The sequence below is a fragment of the Gossypium raimondii genome, chromosome 12 (genome assembly GCF_025698545.1).
Source record: "Gossypium raimondii isolate GPD5lz chromosome 12, ASM2569854v1, whole genome shotgun sequence".
Taxonomy (NCBI): Eukaryota; Viridiplantae; Streptophyta; class Magnoliopsida; order Malvales; family Malvaceae; genus Gossypium; species Gossypium raimondii.
Genome location: NC_068576.1, coordinates 37,140,507 through 37,164,889, shown reverse-complemented (window position 1 = coordinate 37,164,889; position 24,383 = coordinate 37,140,507). Strand labels below are relative to the sequence as shown.

Genomic DNA, 24,383 nt, shown 5'->3' with positions numbered 1-24,383 from the left:
ATTGTTGTTCCATATCTGTCACATGCTAAGAAATTGAATTATTTACATTTTCATTAATGCAAATGTCTCATATGGAGACCATAATTTGACAGTCTTAATTGCTTCTATGGGAAGTTTGATTTTGAAGGTGAAATTGAATTATAAAATTTTAAAAGTTGAAGTGTGATTTTATTGTGTATTTATTTATAATTTTATGAATTTTAATAGATTAGTTCGAATCTTTTTTCATTTTAGGGGGTAAAGCATAATTTTACCATTTATTACTTTATAACTACATCATTTATGAAAGGACTAAATAATAAATTTTCTACTTGGGGCGAGGTTGTTTCTTATTGCAACTAATGTTGATATATACATTTTTTTGTTGCATCTGATAGTCATAAAGTGTAATTTTATCACGTATTAATTTATAATTTTATTATTTTGATGGGATTAAATAGATTTATTTCATTTTAAAGGGCAAAGTGCAACTTTTTCATTTATTAACTTACAATTTCATCATCTATGAAGGGATTGAACAACAAAATTTTCCATTTTGGGAGTCAAAGCCCCTTACTGCCCCTCTTGGTGTTGCCTCTTATTGCAGCCAAATATATATATTTTCTAAGACCAACTAGTATCCGATAATGTTACTGAGCTCAGATTAAATACAAAGTTAAGTCAGATTAAACTCTTAAATGAGAAGTAAAATTTTCTCGATATTGTTTTCTGAATCCACGAGGCTCGAAAAACATAAGGGGATCAAATTCTTTGACACTCAACTTACCACACATTGGTGATATATATATATATATAACAAGAGTTAAGTGCAATGGTAAAGCACATTATACTAAATTTAAATTCAAACACTAAAATAATATTATTGGGAGGAACAACCATGAACCTAAAAAACATTAATCTTTATGAACCGTAAAATAAATACAAAAGATATGTATAATATAAATTTTAACCGTGGGGATTTTGTCTATGGGTAGAAATTGCAAATAGTTAGGCTTACTTTACAGGTTTGGTAGCAAAAAGAAGACAGAAGGTGACTAACAGCAGAGGATGAGAGGATTCTATAGCCATCTTAAATAATTCAAAGTCAAAAAGGTAGAAGAAAAAGAAGAAGGATTAATTTAATAATATGATTTTTCTATATAAAGACAAAGCTTATTAAAGAGAGTGGTTGAATTATGTGGAAAAAAAAAAGTAACTGACAACAAATTTCATCATCTTCAATATTAAGTAAAAATTAAAAATGGGTCTCTCTTTTGACTTCAAGCATTTTTTTTAATAATAAAAAGAAGGTAAAACTTTAATAACAATATGATTAATGTGACTCAAATTTAAATCTAAATCACACTCAAAACAGTGAACACTCTAATACTATGTAACTTAAATTTAAATCACACTTAAAGCATTGAACACTCTCACGCCATCCAGGTTGACTTGAAACTTTTCTTTAAGAAAGCCATCAAACATCAATCATTCATTAATGGCTACCAATTTCCCTCTCTTTTTTTCACCACAGTAAAGCCTTGCTCATTACAAAACCCTTTTTGGACGTTATGAGCTTTTAAAAACATTTGAAGGGTTGAATGATTTTTTTTCAAATTTTGACCTTTTGATTCTTCTTGCATGGGTCTCTTTGAAGGGCTAATTGCAAGAGAGGTTTCAAATTGATTTAAATTTTAAAATGTTTTAATTGAATTCTTCCAATATTAATATTGTATTAATTAGACTCGTCAATCTAAAAGGTCAATTAAGGTGTTGTTTGGATATGACAAGTGGAACATATTTAAAAATGCGTAAATACTTACTATATAGATAAGTTAAATTTGATGTGTTTTAAAAAGATATAATCCATGCAATTCAGGTACAAACATATTTAAAATTTGATCCATATATTTTAAATATATCTCACATTAGATCTCAAGCTAACGTTAAATGCCCAAACCGGTTGTTATCTTGGCAATAAAACCTAATTGTATATTACTAATAGGTTTGAGGACTCAATTAAAATATTCTATAGTTCGAGAATTAATTTAAATAATAATTTAGCGATGCCCGGTGCTATCAACCCCAAAAAACTATTAAGTTTTTTTTCTTTATATTTTGGGACAAGGCAATATTCAGTCCTTGAATTTGGTAAATTTCTCTAACTTGGTCACTGAACTTTTTTTCCTACATTGGTCTTGACACTTGGCTACTTTTCCCAATTTTAGTCCTTGTGATGAGGTGATCGTCTGAAATTGTACTATGCCATCATCTAATTTAGATGATACATGCACTAAAATTGGGAAAAGTTACCATGCGTCAAAACTAATGTAGGAAAAAAAAAGTTGAGTGACCAGGTTGGAGAAATTTGCCAAATTCAACTCTGTAACCCTTTGAGCAAGCCCAGTCATCCGAGCAACAAAAGGTGATTAAACGTGGCCAAAACATGAAGAATTATTTAGATGCATGGACAAACAAAAAAACAGGTCAAAAAGGCACAAGAGAGATAGGCAAAGCAAGCTTTATGATATTTTTTATGTGTATATACATATATATATTTTTGTATTATTTTGTTGCACATGCATAATATAAGGATTATGGGTAGTAAGAGTGGGTGCATCACCACTCATATTTATTTATTTATTTTTATAAAAAATCCTATATTTTCCAACTTGATTTAGCAAAGGGTTTTTGTCATTATCCATTAATAAACGTGCTTAAAGCAAAAATAATCATCCTTATTATTCAATTAATGAACTTGAACAAGCATGATTAAGGTGTCTTAAAAAATATGCCACTAGCCTTAAACAAAAACCATATATAACACAATAAAGTACATGTTCCTTCTTTTTTCTTCTTCATGTTCAAGCTTTTAAAGCACCGACAAGTCTCTCTAAACATTTCCAGCCTCATCCTTTGGTACATACACATAAAGATTGATCATTAAATTAGCAAAAATAATCCATTGAAAGTGACTTTCAATTTATTGCATAAAACCATATACTTAAGAGCAACAAATCTTAAAAGGATGTTATCAAATATTGATAAATTTCGGGTTAGTTTTCATATTTACTCTTTAAAATATTCTATTCAGTTCAGTGAAGTTTAAATCTCAACATTTATAGAACATATATATGACTTGTTTTATAGTGAGGAAGAAAAAACAATAAAGTATATGATTTAGGGTAAACTATATTAATAGTCACTCAATTACATATGAGTTTTTGTTTTGATCACTTAACTAAAAAAAAGTTATAATTTAACCGTTAGCGTTAGCCACTTAAAGATTAAAGAAAATAACTAAATTATAACTTTTTTAAAATTAAGTGATCAAAACGAAAAATTATACATAAGGGATAGATTTACCTTATAATTTATGTAAGATATTTGACCTCAAATTCCTTACCATCTGAATTTCAACACCAAGCTAATTACCAAAGTCGCGGAAAGTCGATTTCCACGCTAGCTAACCCTTTTTTAGGTGCAATAGAATCATCGGTGGAACGTGTTCAAATCTTTAATTAACATCAATTTCGGATTAGATTTTTGGATAATCTTCACCTTCTATTTTTTATTTTTCAAAAAAAGTGTTATTCGGACTCCTACATATGTGTCTTGAATTTGATTAAATAATTTTATTATTCTAATATATATATATATATATAGGAGGATATACTTATATCGTATAAAATTTACATACGATTAATGTTTTAACGATCAAACCGTCATATTTTATATTCTATTCTTATAGATCATATGTGTTAAATTTGATGTAAATTAAAATTTTAACTATTTGTTTTATGTAAAAAAACTTTCAATCATTCAATAAATATTACTATATACAATATTTAAGATCAATATGATAGAAATATTGTATCGGTTCGAAAATTTACATGCATGACAATTAGTACAATTATATTGATAAGTTTAATAGTTGAATTGTTAAAATATTAATCATACGAAAATATATGAAAATGGTATAAAACTACTATAATCTTACACTTGTGTAAATAGATCCCTCCCCATAAACTAGTTTTTTATCCCGTGTGATGCACGGTTTTGTTATATTTAATAATTAAACTATATTAATAAGTTTCCTTTTATTAATACTATATTTTAAGGTTAACAATTGAATATTATGTAATTTTAATATTATAACATTAAAAGTTAATTTAATTATTAAAATAAAGAGAGAATTTATTTAAAATAAATTTTATTGTATTTATAATATAAAATTTGAAAGAAAATAAATTATAAATAAGTACTTCAAATGGAGGGTATTATGTATCACTGTAATGTGAATTGAGTGTTTCTTTCTTTAGATAAAATACTGTAATATAATATATAAATATATATATAATAAAATAATTTTAATACAATTTAAAATTAGGGTAAAGTATCAAAATAGTCACTTTTGTTTACATCATGTTACGCTTTAGTCACTTACATTAACATGTTGTAACATTTTAGTCACTGAGCCGTTAATTGTTGTTAATGGTGTAATAGTAAGTTGACGTGACATGTTAAATCATCATTTCAAACAAAAAATTTAGGTTAAATTACACAATTAATCCCCATATTTTTTTTCGTTTATAGTAATTTTTTCTTTTATGTTCTTTTAGCTTTCCTTTTTTTTTTCTTTTCTTTTTCATTCTCTTCTGCTTCTCCCTCTGTTTTCCTCCCTTCTCCATCTCTTTTAATGTAGTTTTTTTTTTTTATGTTTTCCATTTGTTAAAACTAAAGGGAAGAAGAAAGGAAAAGAAAAAATTAAATTGTTCAAAAAATAAAAGTATAGGGACTAGAATTTTAACAAATGGAAAACATATAAAACTACGTTAAAAGAGATGAAGAAGGAGGAAAACAAATGGAGAAGCGAAGAGAATGAAAAAAAGAAAAAAAAGGAAATTTAAAAGAATATTAAAAAATTAAATTGCTTAAAACGAAATAATATGGGGACCAATTGTATAATTTAACATAAATTTTTGTTTGAAATAATTATTTAACGTGACACATCAGCTTACGATTACATTATTAACAATAATTAACGGCTTAGTGACTAAAATGTTACAACACATTAACGTAAGTGACTAAAACATAACATTTCAAACATAAGTGACTAAATGTAATCTGAGGTAAACAAAAGTGACTATTTTGATAGTTTACCCTTAAAATTAAATTATGTAAAACAAAGTAGTTAGTTAATTCGTTTAAAAAAACTCTTATTTTAAAATCAAATATGTTATTTTATAATTACTTAGGTAGTGTTTGGGAAGTCACCCAGTAATTGAATTCGGGCTTGTAATTACACAATGGTGATATATTTGGGTAACCATTGTAATTGGTGGGTCCTGTCGAATTGGGTGTAATTGGAGCACCTCAATTACATTTTTTAATTCTTAAGAGAGAGGGTGAGAATTAAAGTAATTACGTAGGTAATTACACCCAAATTTATTTTTATTTTAAATTTATACAAGGTACAAAAATTACATAGTACTAACAAATGATGATAATGAGTATATGTTAAATATAAAAGAGGTAATAATGTAATAAATATGCACTAGAACAATTAGATAAAATTGCACATAATGTTTATTTTCTTGTTATTGTTTGCGTAATCGTATTATCAATTACTTTTTAGACAACATAATATATATGATGATTTGATTTTAATTTTTGTTATTTAGAAATTATAATTTTATCACACTAATAATTTTTTATAGTAATGTTTATTTTATGTAATCCTGTAATTAAATTTTGTACTACCAAACATGACATAGGAAATTATGACGTAATAACATTTTGCCAGCCAAACACATCTAGGGAATTACGATATTTTGTAAATATTGTGAAGTGTGAGATATTTTTAATTTAAATCGAAAAAGCATGATTAAAATCCAAATTCTACAATAAAATTTGATAAGATTTTGTCTGGAGCTCTCACTAATTTGGTATCATTGGATTCTTACCACAAAAATCATTGAAAATGAATAAAGAAATGTTGCAGCCCAGGGATATAAATAAATGGGAGTAGTTGGATACAATGCAACTTCCTTGTGATTCATAGGTGAAAAACAAGGCCCATGCTATATTTATTCATTGGTCTTTGAGCCAACTATTTGAAACTTGTGGGTTGAATCAATTCAAAGTTCGAGCTTAGTGTTCATTATCTTCTTTTTTTCCCCTCTACTTGGACTGTAGGAGGGATAAAGTAACCTTTCACCTTCGTATTTGAAATTTTTTTGTCTACATTAATTCTAAAATTTAGTAGCTTTTTTTAGTTTCATCCTTGAACTTGGATTTCATTAAGGTGTGATGATGTGACATTTTGAAATTATGTCACATCGTTAATTAAAAAAATTAATATTTTTTAGATTTTAGATATAATTTTAAATTTTTAAATGATGACTTGGCACAATCTTAAATTACCTCGTCCTCAGATTTCAAGTTTGACAACCAAAATGAGAAAATTACCAATTTCCAAATTAAGCTAAAAAAAATTATAAATTCAATGACGAAATGTTAAGTTACCCCAATGTAGTGTAAGGTTTGATTGTAATAAAAAAAAAAAAAAAACTTTTACAAAAACTCTTTCCCAAATTTGGGAACAACAATTGCTAAGTTGATGAATAAAATGGGCTTCCATAATTGTTGATGGCTTTAAACTCTTCAAAGAGGTTAAGAAATTGCGATCTGTGTTATTTATTTGATTTTAAATTTTAAATACCAATTAATAATATTTAGCGGTTTTTTAATCTAAAAAATCTTACCTTTAATATATTAAGTAATTATTCTTTTATCACTTTTTCTAGATAAATTAGCTTGCTTTGTTTAACTAAAAAAGCCATTTCACCAGTTCACGGAAATGAGGAAAAATGAGTTATCAACATTGTTTTTGGAATTAGATAGGATAAGGAATCAGTTAGAGTAATGGTCCGAAATAAGGTGTTGGATCAATAGAATTGGTCAACCGAACCGTTTGAATCGATTGTTAAATCAATTTTTCTATTTTTTTAATAATTTATTTAATTGAATTGGATAAACTAGTTGTGCGAAGAATCGGTGATCGGTGATCTAACTAGTTCAACCACCGATTTGATTCTGAAAACCTTGATTATCAAAGTACATGAGTGCTAAGATAGACCTTATGAAGTTAAAACTTAAAAGACTAATTCAAAGAGAAGTTATGAGATTTTAAGGTCTTCGGTTTAATGCGTGAGTTTTGTTTAAGTTTATTATATTTTTTAGTTTAATTATACATTGTAATTATTGATTTTAGTTGTAATTATTCAAATTTAGTGATTATAATTATATTTGTGCCAGAAAAAGAATCAAGGAGCACATACTTAGGTGTACAAAATCTTTTACTTTTAAATTTAAGGGTAAATTATAAAATAGACATTAAATTATTACCTTTATTTTATTTCGGTCATTCAACTATTAATTTTTTCGATTTAGTCATTAAACTTTTCAAATCAAATATTTTGGTCACGTTGATTTGGGCTTTTATTGGTCTAATAATAAATTTAGCCTCCAATGTTTACACATTATATCAATTTGATTCTTATAAAATATTCAACAAAATTAGCCTTCAATGTTTGTAAAATTTGTATTTTAGTTCAATTATAAATAATTCAATAAAGCCAGTCCTCAAATTTACAAATTTTGTCCATTTAGTTCTAATTCTAAAAATTCAACAAATTAGTTTTTGGTCCTTTACATAATAATTTAAGCTTCTTATACCCAGAAATCTTAGCTTTAGGTTTCAAAGTTTTATAACTTTACCCTACTCCAATATAAAATTTCTAACATCATCTTTGGCATACACCTTGTTTATCAACCCAACCCATGAAAAAAGGGGGGAAAAAAAGAGAATGAAAATAACACCATATAATAATGATATTTAAACCATTACAATTGATGAAACAAAGTCGATTACAAATCTTTGGAAAATGTTGCAACAGGCCAGCCAACTTATAATAATAATAAAAAAAATGGGTGAGTTCAAGTTGTCATCTCCAGCTTCAAAACAGAAGGTAAAATAATGGGAAATGAATTGTTTAGTTATAGATAAAGTTATGTAGATTTTTTAGAATTCGAACTAAAATGACAAACATTGTAAAGATCAAGGGCTAAATTTGTTGAATATTTTATATTTAGGATCAAATTGATATCTTGTATAAATATTGGAGGCTAAATTTGTTATTAGACCAATAAAAAACCCAAATCAACTTTTGAGTGACCAAAATATTTTATTTCGAAAAATTTAATGACTAAATTAAAAAAATTGATAGTTTAATAACCAAAATAGAACTAAAGTAATAATGTAGTGATGATCTTGAAAACTTTTTTTTTTTTTAAATCCCAAATATGACCCACATATCACCTTTTTTTTATAAATAAAAGAAATTAAAATATGAAATTGACAAATACTAAAAATAAAAAAGCGGCTGTTGAAAATGGAAACAAATAGGGTGACGAACATGGACATATTCATAAAAATTTAGACAAGATCGTGGTATGTCTTTGTCACTTGGATTTTCTACCTACTTACATCACCTTTTGCCTATTTTCTTAGCTTGGCAGATTTAGAAATTCCAATCTTTTTTTTTTGGTGTTCTTTCGTTTCTAGTTAAAGTGAAGATTGATTCTTAATCATTTAATGGCAAGGTTGTAATGTCTGATTTACGAGATTAAATCTCTATTTATGAGTTTGCAATTATCGATTGATATCCCTTCAAACAAAGTTTTGGGTTCGTAAAAGTATTATAGAATTGCATCTTTGTCACTTTATTTAAAAAATTAACAAATCAGTCTCCATATAATAGTTTAAAAATAAATTAATTTTTTTTTTAAAAAGTTTTCATCCATTCCAACTGTTAAAAACTGATAGTTACACATAATGTACTACATTTACCTTATTCTAACGTACAAGAACTAGTGTTTAATTGTAGAATAAGATGAAATTTTTAACAGAAACCGATTTACTCTTTAATTTAATGTATAAAGAATGGTCCCGACTCTAAATTTAATTGAAGCCTAACTTTTAAGGACCATACACTTTGACAACTTTTGTGAGAGGGCAAATCTGCGCTAATAGGGACCATCAGGCACTACATTTGGGCAGTGCTAATGACAGTACATTGGGGTCCTCTTGCAGAGCCACCGAGACCATCGAGATCGGTCCCGAATGGTGACAAAATAGGCAGTGCAAAAGACAACGAGACAACTTCGTCATCGGCTTTCCTCAAACCGAACCAGACCACGGCAAAAAACCAAGCAAGCACCCAAGCATTTTTAAACACTTTCGAAAGCAAAAATAAGACCAAATATATAAAGATGGTGTTTCAAGTTTCGAGCTTTTCATGTTCCGGACCTATGCTCTAAACCCAAGCTTACAACAGTGCCTTCGCCTTCTAAAGACGAGGCTTGAAATTTGCATCTCCCGTTAATCTTCTTCACCTCGTCGACCGAATATATGAATATCTTTCTCACCATCTTACAAAATCCCCTGAAATTGAAATTAGAAAGGGTGACCGAATTTTATAAGAACCGGCTTATGGGAAAAATCTACAAAATGCAGGTTACTTACACCCAAGGATCGTCGCCCACAAGCATCATATCACCTTCATTGTCAGTGAAAACGACAGACCATTTAGTACGGTGACGAAGCTCTCCCTCAATATCGAACATTTTCTCTAGCTCATTTATGAGGTCATCGTATCCTTTTAATACGGTTAAGTCAATAGCACGACCGACGGCAATCCCTTGCATTTGAACCTTTGGGAAAATACACATATCTTGAATAACAAGACGGATCTGAATATAAAAAAGCGGATACAGATACCCCGTGATTTACCTTAGTACGAGTTCTCATAGAAGAAGTGGTACCGTGCTTAGCCTTTATCTCCTTGGTTGATGTCTCTGATGCATTTTGCTTTTGCTGCTTTGGTGACTGAAAAGTTTCGGGATTTTCATCAATATGGGACGGAGCTATAACGGTTCCACTGACTGCACTATTACTATTTGTCAAATTGAACCCGAACAAACGGCAGCCTGTAGAAATCTCGAGTTTCTTTCCTTTTTCAACTTGGTCGCGCATAACGTCATTGCTTGTCCTCAATTCAACAGGAGAGGCATCCGCTGGATTGCGGAAAAAGTTTAGAGAGACGTTCACAAGAGAGGAAGGTGGCCAAGCATTTTCAAGCCGAGCCCTCGTGTTATAACCTGCATCGGCTTCATTCTGTCTCATAGGCCAAACAACTTGGCTGCTTTCACTGCTTTGGACTTCAGCTATGCTTCCTGCTCGAGCTAGTTCATGTGATTTGGTTGACCCGTGACACCAAAAGGCTGAACCGGTTGAATTTGTAGTCGTATCTACAAATTTCAATTAAAGAATCCCGTTAATAAAGTCGGCACTCAAGAATCTTATGAAAAAAAATGCTTGAAAGAATAATTTCATCCCACCAGAAGCTAGAATATAAACCGGTCGTGGTCTTTTGCTCTTTACAGCTGGTTGTATGAGGTTTATAGAAGCAGAAGCCGAAAATGGCTCTATTTCCCAAGGGGAAACTCGTTCTGGCCTTTGTATCATTGCAGGTTCATCCCATTGAATCTAAAACGAGAAATAGTTGGGCAGAACTACTATCAAAAACAAAGAAAAACAAGTTTATGTTAGCATTTCGAAATTACTAATCGGAAACTATATTCAACCTTCAAGGACCGCCATTTAGATTCTGACCAATGTGGGGAAGCATCTCCAACCCCGACTATGGTACCAGTGAACCTGATTTCGAAAAAGTAAGTCTCAATAATCGGTGAAAACAAAAATCTAAACACCAGGCAACAACATATAGAGCAAAAAACCTACCTTCTCTCAGGGGAATCTTCGCCCTCGAATCTCATCTTGAAACGCATACCAACGGAGGATCTGTTGTTAATAGCTTCGAGATACTTACTTACTCCTATTATGAATTGGCTCGTCCTGAACATAAGGAACACAGTCCTGAGATAAATCGTAATTACAAACTAATCGTGTTTAAACAGAGAGAAAAAAATTATGACCTCGGCTTGTAGTACACAACAAAGAGGGTCTGAGTCATAACGGCATGAGCAGCAGTAGCGAGCACTCCTAAATGCATGTTTTGGCTAGATATGACCGACGAAGGCATTGTGCTTTGTTGATTACCGAGCCGGCGAACCCCAACTCTTAATTCTCCGTTATCACCTCTAATAAAACATGCCAATGCAGTTACAACCAAAGCTACATCACACACACAGACGCGCACGAAGAGACCAAGTACCTTAGAAACACGAATGCATCTCCCGCAACCAATCTTTTCGAAGTCACAAACGTGCTCCACCCCGTCGTAAGTAAATGTCTCCGAGGTTGTCCTGATCGTTTGTAATAATTACAAAACTAAAAACAGGCCGTAAATGGAACAAACAATGAGAGCTCGGAATGTTCCAAAACCATTACTTACCTCTAAATATATGCTTAAACCGCCACTCATATCCGTGAAGATCTTTCGCGGTTAATTCCTGTGTCGGGGTAGCTTGATTCATATCCTGTTTTAAAACATAATCCAAATCAAAACACCATAATGCAACAACACTAAACAAGAGATTCTTATATATATTACCAATGGAGGCAAGCACTCGGTGGCATGTTTCCGTAGAACGGAAAACCCTCCATGAGTACTTGTATCTGACGCAGTTAAAATCTTACAAAAGGAATGAACTTCCCTCTCCGGAACCTCGGTCGGGAATGGATCCGGACTCGTCAGTTCACTTTGCTGCAATGATAAAAACAAGTAAATCAATCATCAAAAAACACATATTTTGATCATACAAAGGGAAACCAATACCATTGACTTACATCTGGTTCAGGCTGTAAAGTGATTTGTGCATAAACCTCATCTGTTTCTTGTTCAGCCTGTTAAAATGATTCAATTCTCTTCAAGCTCCAAAAATTATTAAAATAATTTGATACTAAAAATAAAATGGTTTAGTACCAGTAACTGGACATGAAGAACACGACATAGAATCTTTGAAGAAAGATTAAACAGTGGGGCTTCATAGTTAAGTTCTTGATTAGTTGATGCTTCTAACTGCAGAAAATATCAAAAAAGATGAAATCTTTGAACATAAAAGCTAAGAAAAAAGATCAAATTTTTAGATTAATTACTTGTTCAATGTGACCCTGAGGGAAATAAAAGACTCTTTCTTGAACATGAGGAATCTCCACTAAAGGGCCTGCACATAATTTCCATAGTTCTGGATACAGATCATCAACACCCAAACCTATAACCAAAAAAAAGAAATTAATAGAACTTTAAACACTGTTTGGTTGCTAAGAAAAAACTAAACATACAAAACGATGTCCGTACAATAAGCCATACAACAGCATAAGGAAAACCCAGTTTTTCTTTCTTTTTCCCTTGTAGTTTCTCGGTAGCCAAACAGGGACCCAAAAAAGAACCCATTTTTGTATATCTCAAAACTCACCTGTTTCCCTTGGAATACCTTCTGGTTGAGCCATTAAAACACTGAAGAAGAAACACTATAAGCTTAAAAAGCAACCCCCCCCCCCCAAAAAAAAAAAAAAAAAATAATAGTAATAATAAAAAGTCTTTGGAGCAGGCAAAGTCTACCCCATTAGTGAGAGCTAAGAAGATCCCCCATGAAACTGTAAGAAAATAAATATAAAAATAATGAAATAAAAGACTAAATGGACACGGCTATTATATATGTGTGTGTGTGTGTGTGTGTGTGTGTGTGTGTGTGTGTGAATTCATGATTCATTGTTGGTAGGTAGTTTCCCTGTAACGACTATGCAAGGTTTTTCAAAGCTTTTCTATGTTTGTAAAATCACAATTTCACTGAATAGTTTATAAAATAATTTAGAGTAAATAAAACAAAATACTAATTTTAATACAATACTTGAATAATTCAACTTCAAAAAAAAAAAGAACACAAATTTAACAATCTTTAATATGGTCTTTATTTGGTGAAGCAGTTGTCTTAATGTAGGACTGGATGTGTTGTTGCTATCTTAAGCTGTGTTGTCGTCTTCATTTGTTTTGTTTCTTTTAATAATAATCTCGTACTGATATATTTTAAAGTTGGTTTAATTCTTCTCTTAGTCCCTATACTTTCTAAACTTTTGAAATTTAGTTTTTCTTTTAATTTTAATTCTAAAATTTAGTCTCTCTTTATTTAATTTAAAAATTAAAGTCCAATCGATAGTATTATTAATAATATTTTGATATTTAAAAGTGTCTCTTTTAAAGTCCAACTGATAACACATTCATAATAAGCTAATTAATAATATTTTAATAAATAAGATACTACTACTCATAAACTATTTGAGGTTGAGTTGAAAAAAAAATCAATTTTGATATGGTAACATCTTGTAGAGCTCAAGTAGATCGAGATATCAATCGAGTCGAATTTGAGTAGCGTAATACTTAGTTCGTATAATCGCGAGCTTAATCAAGCTTTTCATTTTAATATATTTTTATGAAATTATATATTGCCCTTATTATATAGTGTTAGAGTTGTGTGACCTAAATCCCGTTTGATCCGGCCTGAAAAGTTCGAGGTGCAACTCACTTGTTAAAAAAATAAAATAGAGAGGCAAAATTAAGGATTTGTGGGGGCGGACCGTGCCGCTCAAGTTGAATCCATACAAGATTATACTTCTTCTATTAGACGTTGATTAAAATAAATAAAAAAAATTATGCATAACCAAAAACCTCTTGTATTGTTATTTTTCAACATTAGTGAATTTCTTCTCCTCTCCTCGTGGTTTTTCCCGATAAAGGTTTTTCCACCTAAAATCTGCGTGTTCTTATTTTTCTTTCTTATTGCTCCACGATCATTCCTACTACCATTATCGATGTATAGTATAACATATAGAGGAAATTGCAAACGTGCCATAGAGACCGTTGTACTAGAAGTCAAATTGCATTTTGTCTCTTTTACTCAAAGGCAAATTAGTCTCTATACATTAGATCAAAGAGCAAATTGATCCTTTCTGTTAAAGATTTAATCAATTTCTACTATTTTAAAATCTGGTATCTAATGAAATAACTAGATAGTTATACATGGAGTGTCGCGTGTACCTTACGTTGACATATAGGGATCAATTTTTAACAAGAGAAATGGATGAATTTTTTAACAGAAGGACTAGATTTCTCTTTTATCTAACCTATAGAGACTAATTTGCTCAATTTTTTAGTAGGGACAAAATGCAAGTTAACTCCTAATACAAGGCCTTTATGATACTTTTATCTAGAAAGAACTTAAGTATGAACAAGCTCAAGCTTAACTGAACTTAAATACAAAAATTCATAAACAAGCTTAAATGAGAACAAAATCAAGTATCTTGATTATATCTTGAATCTAACTCAAATTTAAAAATTGACGTTGAATCTAACTCAGATCAAATTTGAGTCCCTAATTTCATCAAGTTAGAGTCTACCCTTATTCGAGTTTGATTTGACTTGATTACACCCTTACAATTCCTGTAACAAATAATACACAATTATTTAAAGTTCCTTTAAGTTGACTAGATCACAAACACCAAAGTTATATTTTTTCGCCTAAAAATACAATCACAATTATAATACACGTCTAAAAAACTATCATTATAATTAACTATTATAAAGCAGGATTGTTATCTAAATTAGAATAAATTCAGACATGATTTATACATATTATATATTATAAATACAAATAATACATACCCGAATAATTATCATCAAAATATTAATTCATTTGCAATATATATACATGTTTATGTGTACATTAATTTATTTATGAGGTATAAAAATAATAAACAATGTCAGCAAGGTCTTGATAATGTTAGTAAGAGTGTTTAGGTTAATACTTTTTTTGAATTTGAGATATTCGAGTTTGACAATTAAGTTCTTTCTAACAAGGCAATGAAGCCTTGATATTATCGACAAAGATTGAGACTTTAAATGTTCAGATTCAAGTTTCATCATATGTAAATTACGTGCGACGGTGCAAGCTCCTTCCATATTTATTCCAAATTAAATCTCATCATATGTGGGTTTTTTCCACAGCTATTCAATTCTAGTTTGACTCTGAATACATTCCAATATTTAACTTATTGTAATTTGTAATGTTTAATTTTGATTATAATTAACTAAAATATTTATTATTTGTAATTGTACTCGAGCTCGAATTTTCAAATTCAAATAATAGCTTAAATAATTTACAAAAGAGTAAATTGTACTAGTAGTCACCGACTATGAAAAATAATAAACTATCATCCAACTATTAGTAAATTTCTTTTAGGTTTTCATTTAACCAACGATGACTACTTTTAAAAATGGCATAATATCAACTTTAACATGCTAATTATTGAGGGTTAAATTTTTTAAAATAAACCAAGACTAATTTAACATAATGTATAAATGTTGAATATTAAAATTACTATTATTATAATTTTAAAAAATTTCACCACTAACCAATAAAAAATTAAATAATTAAATGTTTTTTTTAACTTTTTATAATTAATTTTTTTTTAAAAAATTTACTAATAATTAGAACACTAATATTATTTACCCTTTTGGGAGTAGACACGTGAGATAGACGGTGATAAGCACACTCAGAGAGCATAGCACGCCTATTTGTTAGTGGGTGTTGTGGTCCAAAGTACACGTAAGAAACTGGAACCTCATAAAGTTCAGCCACGTGGTGTGGTCGTTTTCGTACCTACGTGTCATCATCTGACTTGTCTTCCCTTCTCCAATGCACCACATTCTGCTTCCTATTTCTTAAACAGTGCAAAGAAAAAGAAGCATTTAAAAAAAAAAATCCAAACATCATTTCCTTTTTTATTTTCTCTCTCTAGATTTCTCGATATTTAATAATTAAATTGAGTTCCGATTAAATTTGAAATCAAGTTGAATTAAATCTATAAATTAATATTTTAATAATCGAATTGATAGTTTAACCAGGGCTAAGTTAGGAAATTATTTGAGGCAAAAAATCAATAAAAAATTTTAAGAGTAAAAGTGTAAATTTATCATTATACTACATTGTGATTTCCTAATAACTAAAAGAATTATATTAGCAATTTTTCTTTCTTTTTTTCTTTTTTTAGTTTTTTGGGCACTACATTGCCCCTCTCTCACCTCTCTCGAGTCTAATCGATCAAATCACTAGTTCTTGGTTCAACCAGTTTGATATTCTATTTGACACTACTTAAAAAATTAGTTAAAATTCATAAAAATCAAAAAAAAATTATAAATAAACTCAAAAGTCATTTTTTGTACCATTTTTTTATATTTCCTATCAATTTTGAACAGTTTGCTTAGAGGTTGATTCAACCCCTATGTTTGGAATGATATTTCGGATCCAACCACTTGTTTAGGTTCGATTCAAATAATATTGTTCTAAACGGGAATTAATCTCTCTTAATGTTATTTTCTTCATCCTATCGAATACTTAAAAGAGACATTGATTTCCTTATCACTCGATTCAACAATGATCGATATATAGCCTCATGTTTTCCATGTGATTTTATTATTTTAATACTCAGTCTCATTTTTTGTTGGTGTTGAGGGTTCTTTTGGTAAGGTGAAGAGACACTATAATCTAGCAAAAAAAGATGTCGTGGAGAAATGGCGAAGAGAAAGATCGAAGCAGACTCTAGGAAATAAGTGAGGTGGCAAGTGATGGTGATGGAAGCAATAAGGGGTTGAAAAGAATAAAGAACTGTGGTGGTTGTTGTGGCTATCGAAAGAAAGTTGCAGAGAGAATACTTAGATAGCTAAGTTTGCCAGAAGATAAAAAAGTCTCAAATGAGATACTCAAACTTCTACTTGTAAGCCTTGAAAAAGGAAGTTATGAAGAAAAGGTGGGCATGAACATGCTAAAATGGGGTAGCGAGATTAAAGACAGTTACTTAAATGTGGGAAATGATGGGTATAATGGCGATTAATGAAAGTTGCACCCACTGGAAGTATTTTAGCAATAAAAGCCTTTTAAGTGACGATATAACATTTGTTCATTAAAGAAAAGGTAGGAAGAAACTGTTAATAATTTTTATATATGAGCCTCCAAGCTATACTCTCTAGAACATCCCACCAACCTTCCAAGTTTATTTCCAAAGAGTCATTCGCAAGCAATACAGAGTTGTTCCCTTCGGAATTATTATTGATTGGACAGGTAGGAGAAAAAAACAAGTATCTACGGTTGGTTTATTAGGTTTTTAGTTTTCTTAGGTTTCGATACAACACAAATTTATCATTATAAGTAAAATTATATTATATGGCAGGTGGGGGATAAAATAATTGTACCAAAAACATATTTTAGAATCAAATATAGATTCCGAAAATCTTACATGCTATGAATTAAACCAAGAATATTGCTTATAATCAACAGCTAGCAGCCTAATAAAGCCAAATAAATATCTTGAGGAAAATCCATTTATGTTATTTATTATTAAATATGCTTGGGCGACGAATATAATTCTAATTTTATAATTATTTTGTTGAAATATTATTATATTTTTAACTTTAAAATTCTAATATTCACATGCTGAGGCTGGGGAAAGTTTAAGGAACGAGCCGAAGTATAAATATCAATATATGACTCTCATCTTATCTCCACTGTTTGCCTCTTTATCGCCTTAAGCTACCTTACTCTCCTATCTCAACTTCAACCTTTGCTAACTTAAACAACCAAGTGTTCTTTGAGACACAAATTTCAGCACCTGTCGTGATTATGTGGAAAGTTTGATGATGGATTTGGATGGGCAGTGCGTTTATATGTGGTTAGTGTAAAAATAACCGTGGTAGTGATATTAGATACTATAACAATACTGTAGCGTGAGATAAAAAATAAGTTAAACGCACCGCATCCCAACGCCCATCCATACCCACCCCAAGTGATTGAAACTGTTTGAAGAGGCAATATAATCAATAGAGTAAGAGTGCTTTGTTGAGAGGTACTGTATATAGTACGGAGACTTAATCATGGGCCAAGTCGATGCAAAATTTTAAACCTATTTTTAGGTTTAGATTTAGTTTGACTCAAATTAAAAATGCTAAACTTTAAACCTGAGCTCGACTCAGTCCGCCTGTATTAATTTTTTTAGATTATTTTTTATAAAAAACAAATTAAAAAATATAATACATCAAATACACTAAAAATATCAAAGTAAATGTTTCCCAATAAATTGAAAATATAAAAAAAATCTTTATACTTAAATAACACTAAGATAGTTGCAACTTAACAAGCAAATGTTTCTAAAATAGTAATAAAATTAGCAATAAAACAATAGTTATACAATATCCAAACAATAACAATAAAATAGTAACAATACAATAATGAAATGACAACAAAAAAACTGATTCGAGTCTGAGCAAAAAAAATCCTACCCAAGACCCGACTCGACCCGTTTAGAAAACGAGTCTTATTTTTTGTCCAAGTCCATTTTTTGGGTTTATATTTTTACCTAAATATTCTCACTTTTCAAATGGGTCTTCAAACCTAAACAAATAGCTCGATCCATGATCAGGTCTGGTAGTACACAGCAACCTACCAACAAAATGTAAACATTTCGTCTTTAGTAGGATTTGAGTTCATACCTTACAATAAGGGCGAACACAAAGGGGTAGGTAGTAGCTTTGCCCTTCTCCGCCAAATGGTAAATTTACAATTTAACCTTTTAATTTTTTTTATGAAAATACATATTAATATAATGGTAAAATTATATTTTATCTCTCTAAAATTTATGATTTATCTTAACTCCCTTAAAATAATTTTTTAATTTCACCCGATATAAGACTCTTATGCACAACTATGCTACTATTTGAACTAAATCAAAAGACCACTCAACACTTCTTGATTGATGTTGAGAAGAAAAAAAAAAGAAAAAACTTGATTGATGTTGAGAGGGATTGAAATTAAGATTGAGAGGCAAAATTATGTCATGTTTGGGAACAAGGACATAACACGTTGTCAACTGAACCACCAACCACAAATAGGGATATGACTTTAATTATGCAATAAATTGACACTGAGAACGAATATACTATACGCCAGCACCAAAGTCTTTAAATTGCCTGTCTCAAAATCATAACTTTTGTCCAATAGAATTAGTTGAATTATCAATTTTTAATTTTTTATTTCATTACCTTTTTTTAACTATTAAATAAGAGGATAATACATTTTAATGCACTCGAACTTATGTATTCCTGAATTAATAATGATATCGATGTCAATCGAATTAAAACTCAATCACCAATCGTTTTTAATTTAACTTAAAAGTTATCTCAAATTATTTTATTAATTAGTCTTTCACTTGGTTTAATTAGTCTTTTAATGGTTGAATCGATTCTACGCTAATTTAATTTTCTGTTAATTTTATAGTATCATTCATGATTCAACCAGTCGATTCAATTTGAATCTAACCATAATATTTATCTTGCCTATGCCTACCTTTTATGTATTCTACTAGTATAAATTAACATCTCTTAGTCTGGCTACCTTTTTATAATAATTTTACAATAACAAGAAGATAAAATACACTATATTTGATAGTGATTTTGTTTTTTTTTTCCTTAAATAAAAAAAAATACTAATTAACTTTGCAATGATTATTGGTAAAAAATAATAAAGTTTTGAATTTGATTTTCGTGAACATATAAATAAAATAATCTTAAAAAACCTTTAAATTTTATTTAGAAACTCGACTTGACTCCACTTTTGTTATACATCAGTGATCACTTGTCTGAATTCTAGGTAGGATCTGAGTCCCCTACCCGCGACCTGTATAGGTCTCACCAAATGATTGAGTGTGAGGCAAATCGTGAGAAGACAACAAGGGGAGCTCATGGACCCAGCTTGCAAGGAGAGCTCGCATGAACTAAGAGAAGGTCGTGGTCTCAGTTCTCATATAATATACTCAATGAGCTCGCAGAAGAGAGATTACATGGTTTGGCAGGCAACCTAGAGTGAAACACGTGTCCAACGTGCCTGAAGTCTGTTCAGAATGTCAGTCCTAGGAACAGTGGGGCCATGTTGTGAACAGTAATAATATGTATAAATACTCGAATGTTCTCATTAATAAGATACGAAATAAAATTACTCAACAACTCCAAATTTCATAAGACTCGTTTTACATATCAATAGCTCGATTAAACTTAACAATTCTTAAATAACATATAATTTTATAATTAAGTTTAAATAAAATATTTTATTTATACTATTCACTAAAGTATATATCATAAAAAAAAAGATACCGGATTGGTCCTCAATTAAAATTAAAAATTACTGTCGAAACATACTTTAAATCGGTAAACAACCGAATATTGTCAAAATATGTGTTTACTTTGAGTTTTTTTTTTACTTCAATGTACTAAAATTTTAATTATTTCCCATCTTATGTTATTTTCCCAAATTTATTTCTCAAAACACTTTTTAGAGGATATCTCTAAGTCCTTTCGGTGTTCGGCGCATGATTAAATAATCTCGATATCCATAAATATTGAGTTATCTATACATCAAATAAATGTTTTATATTTAATTATGGTTTTGGATATTTTAATTATAATTGACATATAATCATGACATCCGTGGGTGTCGAGATACCCTTTAATATGTAGTTATAATTTATATGCAATTAATTTTTATAGTTAGGAGATAAACCTAATAAATATAAATCACAAATTATTGTTGAGATCCTCTTTAATTAATATTTTCATTGTTTCTTGACTATACCATTAAAAAGGTTTCGACTTTTACTCTTTTTCTAAAACGATGTTTTTGTTTTATTTTAAAATTTTCACACAGTTTGGTTTAATGAAAATTCTTTTATCGGTGTTATCATTTGAACTTCAATTATTAAATCAACATAATAGAGTGATTAAATGAATAAGATTAAAAGTAGAGAAACTAAATTTTAAATGTGTGAAAAATACAGGGACTAAAAATACTATTAGATCGTTCATTTTAATCAACCAAGCATACATAACAATATTATATAATAATAATTAGAGGAGAGGGCAAGTTGATGTTTGTAGAACAAAATTTTAGTTAAGCTTAAAGATGAAGATTTTATTCTAACTTTGAATCTTTTCAAGATTATAAGCAACTCTTTTGACTAAATTAAATTAAAAAAAACCCCAACAGAGAAATTAAGGAAACAAATCATATTCTAGTTGAAGGACGAAAATGAATAAATAAATAATGGCTGGTCAAAATTTCAAGCTGTCTCTTTAATAAGAAACAGTGATAACTACGTAGATTTTTAATTATATATTTGGTTAAAATATGGTTCAAGTCCCTATACTTTTCGTGCATTTGAAATTTAGTCTCCTATATACTTTTCAAATTTCAAAATTTACGTTTAATTTTAATTGTTAACACCATTAAAATTGTTGGGTTAAATTCAAAAAACTGAGTTGGTACGTACTAGTATAATTAAAAAGTTGATAATAATGTTAACAATCCAAAAGCAAAAGAATTAAATTCTAAATATACGGCATTGAAATATTCTTTGTAAATTCGCACATGTTGACTCTAGAAAAATAAATTATAATTAATTTTCATGTTAATTATTTGTTTATTATGATCAGTAATATTGATTCTTGAAATTTAATTAATCCAATAAAAAATTGGCTCTTTGCAACTCTTTAGGGCTAAGATAATTATTCTTTGTTGCATAATCTTTTCAATCTAATCCAGCAGATTCCTTTAGGATTAGAGATTAGATCCATAATTATCTTATAAAAATTAAATTAAATCTTCAATGGCATCAATTATAGTAGTTTTACATATTCTTATCATTTTTACGATATTTGATTATTTTTAACGTAAAAATTTTGACCACCAAAGATATATTAGAAAAAGGCATTATATTATATTAATATGATAAATATATTAGCTCAATTTAAAATTTTTACGTACATGATAAGTTTAATTATATTGATGAATTCAATTATGGAATCGTTAAAGTATTGATTGTAACAAAATTATGAATATGTTAATTTTAGATTCAATTAAGTAAATCAATTAAATATATATTTATATAAAGTGGAAAAAGAAAAGCTATTGTATCTTGATAGAATCTTAATGAATTGTTCTCATTTTCTTTGGTTAAAATATTTTATTTTTAAGAATTTTGGTTCTTCTACTTTTCAAATTTCATAATTGAAATTCAATTGTTAATACTGTTAAATTTTTATTAAATTTATAGATGTGACATTTTAAAATAAAAAAATACTCATTTGATAACTATGTAACTAAAAAAATAACGTCGTGATAACCTTGAGTTTAACAAAAAAATTTTAAAAAATTAACAGTTTAACTTGAATTTTAAAATTTAAAAAAATAGAAGAACTAAATTCTAAATTTTTAAAAAATACCCAAAATCCCAAAATCTAAAAAGAAATAATTAGAGAGAGGGGTTGACTAGAGAAAATTTTAGAGGCTTTTAGGGAGATAATAATATTACTGGAAATGGATGATTGGTGTGGGACAAAGTGTGGTCTTTGGGGGTGAATGTCCATCGTACACCCCATGCGGAGACCAATTTCACTTTGTGTTTCTTTTGATTGGCCTTTGGCCTAGTGCTCAATTTTTCTTATGGAAGGGGATCCCCCACACAACCAAAAAAAATTTAAGGTACCAACCCTCGGGTTTTTTAAGATATCAATTTTGATAAAATTTCATGAAAATTATTGTATTATAAATCAGATTCTGTTTTATTTTTTTATTCAAAAAAATAGGTAAATTATTCATTATTTGTTGATTAAAGTGTAAATTTATCATTTCTATTAAAAAATTTATCAATTTTTATTATTAAAAACTAGCGTGACAGATAGAATAACTAGACAGTTACACATAACGTGCAACGTATATCTTATTCTGACTTACAGGGATCGGTTTTTAACAGTAGAAATGGATAGAATTTTTAACAAAGAATTAGTTTGCTATTTGATTTAATGTATAAAGACTAATTTGCCCATTTTCTGAGTAAAAGGGATAAAATGCAATCTAACTCCTAGTACAAGGTGTAGCGACCTAAAAATTTTGAGCACGGGCGCTAATCGAATTAATTATTAAAAATTTGAAAATAGAGTTTCGATTTTATTTGCAAAAGGAGTCACCACCGATCTTTTTTAGGTGTGATCGGACACCTAATAAATTCTCTTTTTAGAAGAAAAATTTATTTTAAAATTTTCCTAAAAAAGAGGTAATTTTAGGTCTGCGTGAAAATTCAGAGAAAATTAGGGTTCGGGAGTCAGTTACGCGCGAGGAAGGTATTAGCACCATCGCGACGCCCAAAATTGGTATCTCGTTAAACGCGCGTTGTCTTAATTTTCAAAAATACAAGTTCAATTTAAGATTTAATTGTGATCCGATTGAAACTTGAGAAAACCCCCTTTTTTTTAAACACGAGAACTTTGAAACACAATAATAATTTTTGAAAACACGAAGATTTTTGAAACACGAAATTTTTTTGAAAACACGGAATTTTTTTTAAAAACAAGGAAATTTTCGATACATGAGAATTTTTTGACACGAAAAATTTCGAAAACATGATTTTTTTTTAAATACGAATTTTTTTAAAAAAACACGAGAACTTTTTTTTGAAAACACGAAAACATGAAAATTTTGAAAACACGAAAATTTTTGAAACATGAGAATTTTTTGAAAACACGAAAAATTTTTTAAACACGGGAATTTTTGAAAACATGAAATTTTTTATTTTTTATTTTTTTTAAAAACACGGAAATTTTAAAACATGGAAACTTTAAAAACACAAATTTTTTTTTTAAAACACAAGATTTTTATTTTTTTTATTTCTTTAAATACCGTATTTAACACGAATTGGTGACATTCACCCCGTTATGGCGATGAAACCATCGAATTAGTGTTAACTCAATTCAATTTAATATTTAATCGGGATTCTAATAAAACACGAGAATTTTATTAAAATACGAGGATTTTTGAATATTTTTATTTTTAAAAGGGCGTCCCGAATTTAACACGAGCTATCGATATCCACCCAACATAGCGATGAATTCGATGACTCGATGCTAAATCGGTTCGTTGCCTTATGCATTAAAATATTATTTTTTTAAAAAAAATATGCAATTAAAATGACATAATAATATTTATGAAAACTATTTTTAAAATACTAATTTAAATTAAAAAAAACACCATTTAAATACATTAAATAAAATAAAATAGATTAAAAAGAAAAAAATTACCCAAAAAGGCCCTTTTCCTTTTTTTCGGTTTGGGCCTCAGTTGGCCCGCTTCACTGCTGCAATCAGCCCGCTGGAGCTGCTGGGGTATTGGGCCTGCACTGGGTCAAGTCCATTGGTGGTGGACTGCTGGTGGCTTACCAAAAATGG

General features: G+C 29.3%; 1 protein-coding gene across 2 annotated transcripts; it reads right to left on the bottom strand.

Moving 5' to 3' along the window:
- Positions 1-9,281: 9,281 nt before the first annotated feature.
- On the bottom strand, positions 9,282-12,676 carry LOC105763914 (auxin response factor 18). Of its 2 annotated transcripts, none has more exons than XM_012582320.2 (14): positions 12,484-12,676; positions 12,164-12,279; positions 11,991-12,086; positions 11,855-11,911; positions 11,619-11,771; positions 11,460-11,544; positions 11,280-11,370; positions 11,041-11,205; positions 10,847-10,960; positions 10,690-10,762; positions 10,444-10,591; positions 9,836-10,353; positions 9,569-9,756; positions 9,282-9,487 (listed from the first exon to the last, which is right to left on the bottom strand). In XM_012582320.2, exons 1-14 carry the CDS (start codon positions 12,515-12,517, stop codon positions 9,340-9,342), a joined length of 1,986 nt encoding a protein of 661 aa, XP_012437774.1. In that variant the 5' UTR covers positions 12,518-12,676; the 3' UTR covers positions 9,282-9,339. The 2 variants fall into 2 exon arrangements, with proteins under 2 accessions (XP_012437774.1, XP_012437775.1); XM_012582321.2 differs by lacking the exon at positions 12,484-12,676 and adding an exon at positions 12,366-12,390.
- Between the last annotated feature and the right edge of the window lie 11,707 nt (positions 12,677-24,383).